Raw genomic sequence first — 9,380 nt, 5'->3', positions numbered from 1 at the left:
CCTGATTTTTCTGTAGTAGACCTTTAGTGGCGACTTTTTTGTGGCGACTAAAAGTCGCCACAAAAAGTCTAATCTTTAAAAATAAAAAAACACTTGGGTTGCTGGGCCGGCCAGCGCTTGGCATTATTTTGGGCCGAACGGACTCCTAAGGGTATTAGGCCCAAATATTGGCCAAATGTGACATTACTTTGGGCCATTGTACACACAGTATTCTTTTTCCAATATTAAAGGCCACCAATTTGAGGGGTAAAAATCAAAGACCACCCAAAAGAAATATAATCCGCGCAAAAACATGCTTAAAATTTAGAAGTGAAAGAAGTAACTTCCAATCAAAGGTACTACAGCTTTTTTATTGATATTATATTAAATCGACTGAGCTAAAAGAGTAGTCCTCGAAAAGGCTACACCTATCTCAACCCAACTTTAGAAAATATCACTTGTCTTTAGTAAAGGATTAAATGTCTTTAGAGATATACATCCCTTCTTAGAAAGGGGCAACATGTATAATATTGGGCAAACTGTTAACAATTCATCAAAATGGAAGATTTTTAGCATTAGCTGCTTCCAGGTCTGCAATATCCATTGGGATCTTAGGTATTACTCTTAATCCTTTTTACCTAATACAAACACTTGGATTTTCGCTCGATCGCTTGAACAACAACTACGCCTCAGTCCCAAACAAGTTAGGGTCAGCTATATGAATTCTCACTTCTCACTGACCATGTTTCTCCAATTAAGTTTAATAAAATAGAGTTACAACTTATAATGAACCAAAAGTAATAGAAATACTACGAGAAATGGTTTCACATGACTAAAAACTGAAGCTGAAAGAAGAGGATCAACCAACACTTGGGGCACAGTCATGTCCTTTATGTACACCCTTTGTTTCTGCCAACCTTATTGTATTCCTGTTGCCAAGACTCGGGGAGACGCATTCCAGCTTCCGAGAGCTGCTTACATCTCCAAGATCATGAAGAGCTCTTCTTCTAAATGTATTAGGCCCTCAACCTCTTACCAGACGTACGAAAAACATGTCTCTGCTTGCTTTGTGGATACAAGCAGCTGTGACTTGTGATACTTTCCTGGGCGGTATGCTGTATCAATGTACAGCAAGAGTGAAGACACCTGAACCAAAGCCAAAACTTTAAACTAGACCACTAGGCTAAGAAACGTTGACACATGTGTTGTCGTGTGCTTGAATATGTGCAAGTATATATGCATATCTACAAGTATATTCACCAACTCGGATTGAGAAGAACAAAAAGCAAACTCCTGTCTCCAGTATTCTTACCCCCTTTTTTCTTATTGTGAGCTGGGGTGGGCTGCAGTTACTGAAAAAAGGTTTACCAACCAGTTTCTGAAGTGAAAAAGTTTACACACCTGCAGATAGGAAACCAAGACTGTTTCTCAAACAGAAACAACGGAGAGAACTTTGGACTACAGTAGAAAGCATCAGTTTCTTAATGCACTAAGTTTGATGCGTAATCTCTCAACACAAGCTCCACTTCTCCAACTACCCCAAGTCTCTTGAACCAACAAGCCAGAAATTCAGAAGCTTCTCTGCCAAGCACAACACCATCCCTCTCCAAATCCATCAAAACATCTAGTGCCTTGCTCAGGTTGTTCTCTGTTTCATAAGCTGTCAATAGCAATGCGATACACTTGTCATTTGGTTCTATGCCAACTCTTCTCATATTTTCAAAGGCAATACAAGCTTCACTCAATTGACCAGCCACAATATAGGCATTCATAAGCAGCCCACAAATAGTCGCATCAGGGATTACTCCTGCTAACTGAAGTGCGTCAAAAACCCTTTGAGCTCCTTTGCTATCACCAATCATCGAATAGGCTCTCAGAAGTGCTTTACAAACTTCTCTTCCAGCACGAATCTCTTGTTCTTCCATTTCCTTCAATAAAGCCTCTCCTTGACTGAGCATTCCAGCTCTGACGTAGGCCATGATCATTGACCCAAAGGACCTCTTATCCAATGGTACTCCAAGCAACCTCATCTCTTCAAAAGTATCTTCAGCCAGCTTAAGGTTACCAGCCTTGCTGTACATGTGAACTAAAGCTGTCAGTGTCACCTGATCACATGTGAAGCCTCTACTTTTCATGGATAAGAGCACACTTTCAGCTTCTTTCACCCGATTCAGCTTTGCATAGCCATGAATTATCTTGGTGTAATCACGAACATTGGCTTCAAATGATTCTGCTAAGAGGGATAATTCAGCTACCTGAGATACAGGAAGCGCACCAAGGAGTTGATAAATTGACTGATTTCCTTTTCTTCATTCAAAAGAACTTGTTGAAAGTCTGGTGGACAGACTAGTAAGCACATAGTTTACTGAAATCAAGAAAACTCACAATAGTTGTGGCCCTGTTCCTGATTCCTATCTTTCAAATTCAACTAGGATCAGGGAAGGGTCTGTCTTCAATTGTTGTTAATTGAATCATTATTCTACAAATGATTTTGAATAAATTCCAACAATTTTGGGGCTACATTGGCCACAATTTAATTCACTTGAAGAGTTTAATATTGAAAAGGAGATGGATAACTCTTTATAAAAAAAGAAGAATCAAATGTTCTTTGAGAGAATACCAGAACTACTAGAGAATAGTCCACAGCTTTAAATATTTTTTTTTTTTGAAACCTGGTAAATTGTATTCCTCAGCATTAAGGATATGCTGGAGACCTCCAAAAAGTTATCCACAAGGAGCAGTAAGATAAAAACTATTTACATGATGGATTTGGGAGATTGGATGTTACCCCATTTAAAAGAAAAGGGAAAAGCGATTGAGCTTTTCATATCGATGAATTTTCTATGCATAGTCAAACACTGACTTCAAATTACTCTCCTGAGTGGGTAGGCATACAATAACCAGTTCTAGCAATCTCATACACATACCAAGGTGCAGATTAACCTATACCATTTAGGAAAAAGTTCTGCAAAAAAAAAAATCCATATTCACAGCAATGAACTAGAAGATCTTCATGGTATTCTAATGATTCTACACTTTCCTGATTGATTGAAAGGGGTTCCAAATACTAACATGGCAAGCATCTGGCCTGATGCATTCATAAATCCGATAGTACTAAATAAGCTCAGCACTTAGACTGCTGGTCTCTTCCCTCACCCCCTCCAACAAAACCTCCACCATCTCTCCAGGTTTAAATTAATGATGTTGTTTGTGATAACTGTCATGAAGTTTTTAGGATTACTAGAGAAATAGGAATTATGCATGCTCAACTGTAAAATCAACCAGCAACTTGTAGCTAAACTGTTCAGTAAACTTACAAACAAGAAGGACTTTGCATCACGCCCTTAGCAGTCCATTCAGATTTCAGAACTTACTCTTTACCTAGAGGTAAAGAGATTCTCCAGTAGATCACTTCCTCTAATAGAAAGTGAGGAGATTACACAGACTCTACTATTTAAAGCCACCTGCACTGTGAAGCCGTTGAGAAAAACTTGCTGACAGGAAGACTGAAAAACATTTACTTGTTCACTCAGACATTAACGTGATTCTACTGTATATTACTTTTTCAGGCTGAACCCCACGAGATGACACCAATCCCATTCTTCTTCTTCTCGGGGAAAAGACAAAGAAAGATACAGACTCCATTAGAAAACCTACGTCCAACTTAAGGTAAAATAGTTCAGAAAACTTGCAAATAAGAAGACTGAAAATCAAGTCATTACCAATCCTCAAGAGATCACTCTTCAACCAGAATTCTAATTATTTACATGAATATCACCTTTCAAGCTCAACCCTATATCTGGGAATGATTGCTTGAGGATTGCTTGAGCCTAGCCATATTTTCATGCCTAGTCCTTTCCCACTCTAAAAAGGATACAAAAGTTTTAGCAAAAGGGACTTCTTTTTGAAATTCTTGCTGGCAGGCTGGCAGCTGTTTGGATGTTCACTAAAATGATGTTGCAGTTGCACTAACTTTTTTTTTTCCTCCAAAAAGTGCAGTAGTAGTGGTACCAAAAATGTTACAGAGTGGCCCAGGAATAAATTCAAGTGGCAAAGGTGGAGGGACTTGTGACTTGGGACATAGGTTCAACCCCTGCGCCATGAGAACCCTTAAGTGCCAAGAAAAGCACTATTTTACAGTGTAAGGAAGTTGTTGACAGGTATTGTCAAGTCGCTGCTTTTTGTAGGAATTAAGGAAAAGGGTTCTAGTAAGCTCATTGCACAACTTAATAAATAGTCCTCAAAGGCAATAAATAACCTTCTTGTAGATAATGTCCAGCATCTTGTATAAAAGCTCAGTCAGCAACTAAAGGAGACACACAGCTAATTTGAACCAAAACTATAGAATGATGTTGGAAAAAGGGAGCGAGTCGGCAATTTTAAATCACAGGAAAGAAAAATGAATGCCTTGGATCAGCAGAAGCACCTTAAATCTCTAAAAAGAAAATTCACAGGACTTCTCATTTTTGGCCAAGCACCTCAAATCTCTAAAAAAGAAGTGTTTTTTGGAAGAAAAAAAGGTAGTTTTAGTTATTGAAAAGTTTGCCGAACAGGTTATTAGACTCCGAATCGACTCTTCTGACTAGGTCTTAGATGGGTTCAACATGTTCCCCATTTCTCAATACTATCTTTTGGCCAGCTTTGTTGGTGTTGTATCTTTTGGCCAGCTACCCTTCTCCCATTTAAGTAGCAGATCAACAAAAAGGGCCAACACTAATCTGTAAATTGTAACCATGGGCACAAGAAGAAAGTCACAAGCATTCACATAGGACTGATCTCAAGTCTACACCTCAATTATCTAAAAAATAAGCAAATAAATAAAACCTCTAATCTACTATCCAGTGGGCGATGATGCTCAAAGATAACAAATTCATATTTAATCTAGTGTCCTGACCAGTTAACATTAAGAGTAGTGCAATGATACCAGCTATTTCAAGGAGAATATCTACAAATCGAAAGGTTATGAAGAGGAAACACACTATTTGACAAGAAATGGCATCAAATTCTTGTAGCCCAAAGTTTACCCATCATAAAGTGACGGCGCTACTACTTCAAGTCATTACTACAAACCTCACGCGTTGCCACAATGATCCCTCCAACTTAACTCCAAAAGGAAGGAAAAGGACAAAGAAAACACATGAATAGACTTGCACAAAGAAAGGGATATTTAACTTTAAGATAACTTAATGGGGATAACATGTACTTATTTTTGGTTGTTAATGGTTACCAAAAAAACACCTTAATGGGGCAACTGAAAGATCAGACAAATTAATATTAAATGATAATGTATGGAAGCCATAGAACAAAGGGAAGAATGCATATGATTTGGCAGAGTAAATTCGAAACCACCTATGAAAACTGTTGAAAAGAAAACATCGTCAAGTTAGTAAAAGGAGGCATACCAACAATTGTTGAACACAAATATATGGAGATGGTTGCAAACAGTGAAGAATGGTCAGTTGAACACCCTTCATCCCTTCATCGGAGAATTATACTGTGATACATATATATATTAAACCTTGAACATCCTTAACGAAATTCCTGACTTTGTAGCCAAATAGCTACCGTAGAGTGTTGTGCCTTCGGGTGAGCGTTTAAAAGGGTGAAGATGGACGAGAATTAACAACCAACCAATAGCAAGTAGAAAGAATTTCAACCATTTCTGTTTACATCCATCAAGTTTGATGAAGGCAATGTGACACTAAAGCACAATTTCAACTACATTTTGAGTTAGAAAGTGACCAAACTAATGGTTGTAAATAACAATTATCCACAGTAGATAGCAGACTGAGTACAGAGAATACTAATCCAGCAAACTTTAAGTAACAAACTCACAATGAATGTGAACAAAAGCCAACAGCAAGTAAGACTTGTGTGAAATCAAGAACTGTGTAATACAGGAAGAAAATAAGACTACCTCAAAATATATGGGATGATTCAACCTGTCCAATTCTTTGAGTACCACAAGCCAGTCAGCTCTATCAGGCTTCATACTCTTCACCCAAGCCTCTAACAAGAGTGACACACTACCCTTTTCAGGTGAATAGCAAATAATCTGTTGCATTAATGCCTTACATCTATTTATCATCTTTGGTGGAAGCTTCGATATAGCCTTTTTCTGTTCCTCAGTAATATCAGAACCTATCTTAACCCATTTATACCTGGGTTTATCATTAGCTTGGTTTTCAGCACTAACATTCTGAGCTGCTACATTACTACGCACTGCTAATAAAGGCTTAAATCCCAATTCACAGTACCCAAAAATGGTAGTACGTTTTTGCAAGAAAAAAACACCCTTTAAAGGGTACTGATAGATTTTTATAGTATTGGTTAAAGTACATGTTTGATTGGAACAAGAAAAGACATTACATGCCGTAAAACCCATGTCAAATTCAGAAATTAATACAAGAACACTTCAACTATAGTGGGTTTTCTCTTTTCATCGATGCTCTAATATTTTCTCTTTTCTTTTGGCAATTGTACTCCTTAACCAACCAAGATTTCCGCCAGGAAAGAGCGGAAGCGTTGCCTGGAAAATTGGAGGGGCTGGCTATAAGTGGATAACATAACGGGTTAACTTTTCTTTTTATTTTATTTTAAAATTAATTCGGAGACATTTTCAGTTTAGCAAGTTATTCGGTTTTGTATTTTCAAAGTTTTATTTGGGTGATTGATAATTGAAAGTAGATATTAATTCCGAATTTTGAAAGTGCGTAAATCAAATCTCAGTTCGGCAAGTCAAACTTCGGTACGGTAGTTCGAAAATTATATTTTGACGAGATATTTTCATAATTTATCCATCATTTGACATGTTAGTTTTTAGATAAATCACATATAGCGGTTAGATCTCCACTCTCAAGCCCTAACATTATGAATTGATAGCAGAGATCAATCAAGATATTCAAATCACTCGTTAATGTTACTCATATATATAATAAACAATTTAACTATCTCCTTTGGCAAAAAAAAAAAAAGGGGGGGGGGGGGGACAACTTACACAAATAACTACATTTTAGGAGCTCTTAACAAATAGTAGCTGCCTTTTACTTATTTACGGTTCGTAACTACATTTAGGCAATTCACGGGTATTTGAATACATTGTTCAGTTGTATCCAACCTTGTCTGATGTCACGTGTATTTAAATACATGTAACCTTAATTTCTCTTAATACATGTGTATTTTTGTATTCCAGTGCATTTAAATACACTACGGTACTATGTATTTTAGTATATTTATAAGTTGATATATCCTTTTGTTTTGGTTGTATTTGAATGTATTCGAGCTCCGATCAGCAAGGTCTCCACCGGCGTCGCAAATTCGACTGTATTTTCACTCAAAATTCCTTTTATTCGACTGTATTTACACTCAAACAAATGAAGAATACGATCAAATCATTTTAAAAATACGCTATATTTACTCAAAAAAATTAAAATATATTGTATTCATACAGATCTACACAACTCCACCAGAGATCATACAAATGCAACCTTGTTGAATAATGTATACATTAAGAAAATGAATAATACACTTAAAAGATACATTGTATATAAATACGCTGAAAAATGATATACACTTAGATCTTAATATTTTCCCAGCCATCATGGGCGGTGGCGGCATCAGCGACAACGACGGCGTCACTTTCTTCCTCTGGCGAATCGAAAATTGATGTTAAGAGTACCAGGGAGAAAGGTCTCTTCTTCAGCCGCTAGATCTTCATCTAGCTTTTTCACCAGAACCACATCTTTCACCGTTACCGATGATTCGTCTCCATCAAGAAGAGAGAAAAGATCTCCTTCTTCTTCACTTGCCTTTTTATCATATCAGAGGTCAACGAAAAGTTTTTTTTTTTTTTTTGGAGAAAAAGGGGAGATTGTTTAGGGAAGAAGATGGAAGTGAGCTCGTATAGATCGGAGAGGGAACGGAGAAAGAGAGAGATGAGGGAGAAGATAGATCTAGGAGGTGAGGGAAAATCAATTGAATAGAAAAGACTTTGGAGATACAGGGCACTAATTACGAGGTGTAAGTTAGAAAAAGACTATAGCTACAAAAAGTAAATAAAATAAAGAGTAGTTATTATCCATACTTACCTCTTAGAGGTAGCTATGCTAAGTAATTTTTCCTAAAAAAAAAAAAGTTTTTCCTTTACATTTTACTTGAATCTTGGTTTACAATAGTATACCGTTTTTCTTATTTTAATTTATTTTTAATAATTCTCTTAACTTATTTATTTTTAAGAAGTATTTTCATATTCATGTTTTTAACTCAAAATGCTCTTATGATTGAATATATTGGATTTAGGGTGTGTTCGGTATGGAAGAAAACATTTTTCGGAAAATGTTTTCCAATTTTTTCATGTTCGTTTGGTAAAAAAATTTGGAAAATATTTTCTTTAGGAAAACAAGTTCCTCAAAAATAGAGAAAATGATTTCACTAATAAAAGTAGGGAAAACAAGTCTATAAGTGCATTCCACCAACCACCCAACCCACTCCCCAACTACTCCCACCACCCCACGCCCACGCGTACCCCACCCACCCACCGCTGCCCACCCCTTGGAAAAAAATTAATTTTGTTTTGAAAAAAAAGTTTTGATTTTTTTTTTTTGGTTTTTTGCACCACCCCGCCCGCAATCAAACCCTACCCCTGCCCCATGCCACCCACCCTACCCCCACCCTTGCCCCACGCCCATGCCACCCACCCTGTCCCACCCCCACTCCCCTAAAAAAAATTAATTTTGTTTTGAAAAAAAAGTTTTGTTTTTTTTTTTTTGGGTTTTTTGCACCACCCCTGCCTCACCCCCCCCCCCCCCCCCCAAATAATAATTTTGTTTTGAAAAAAAAGTTTTGATTTTTTTTTTTTTTGGTTTTTTGCCCCACCCCCCTTTCCGACACCCCACCACACCCTCCAAAAAAAATTGAGGGTGGGGGGTAGGTGGTTGTGGGATCCACACCGGGGGAGGGGGATGTGGTGGTTTAGAAAATTCAGAAAAAAATTAAATACTTCAAAGAAAAAATGGGGGTGGGTTGGGGTAGAGTTGTGGGGCTTGGGTAGGTATTTTCGTGAAAATATTTTCTACCAACCAAACGAACATGAGAAAATAAGTAAGAAATTCACTTATTTTCCGCTACCCAAACGAACATGAGAAAATAAGTAGAAATTCACTCATTTTCCAAGAACACATTTTTCAGAAAAACATTTTCCTTCATACCGAACACACCCTTAATAACATCTTATTAATGCTTCACTTAACATTAATATACATTTAGAATATGACTGGGAACCACTTGTAATTATTGAACAATGTAATTATTATCGTACTAATTATACAATTCAATAATTATACTTGTATTAGGACGAGAAAAGAGATCCAAAAATACAACATCCTTAAAAAAAAAAAAGAATT

The 9,380-nt window shown here is 37.0% G+C and overlaps 1 protein-coding gene across 3 annotated transcripts; it reads right to left on the bottom strand.

Annotated features, from left to right (window-relative positions):
• Positions 1–528: 528 nt before the first annotated feature.
• LOC132645692 (pentatricopeptide repeat-containing protein At1g01970) lies at positions 529–6,549 on the bottom strand. 3 transcript variants are annotated; one of them, XR_009584158.1, is made up of 3 exons: positions 5,897–6,549; positions 1,292–2,234; positions 529–1,125 (listed from the first exon to the last, which is right to left on the bottom strand). XR_009584158.1 is itself a non-coding variant. In XM_060362828.1 (2 exons), the coding sequence occupies exons 1-2, from the start codon at positions 6,362–6,364 to the stop codon at positions 1,461–1,463; spliced, it is 1,242 nt and encodes a 413-aa protein (XP_060218811.1). In that variant the 5' UTR covers positions 6,365–6,549; the 3' UTR covers positions 529–1,460. The 3 variants fall into 3 exon arrangements, 1 of the variants encoding a protein (XP_060218811.1); XR_009584157.1 differs by having other exon boundaries at positions 1,381–2,234; XM_060362828.1 differs by having other exon boundaries at positions 529–2,234.
• Between the last annotated feature and the right edge of the window lie 2,831 nt (positions 6,550–9,380).

This window comes from Lycium barbarum, chromosome 6, assembly GCF_019175385.1.
Source record: "Lycium barbarum isolate Lr01 chromosome 6, ASM1917538v2, whole genome shotgun sequence".
Classification (NCBI taxonomy): Eukaryota; Viridiplantae; Streptophyta; class Magnoliopsida; order Solanales; family Solanaceae; genus Lycium; species Lycium barbarum.
Note: the sequence above shows the minus strand (reverse complement) of the source record. Positions and strands in the feature narration are given on the sequence as shown.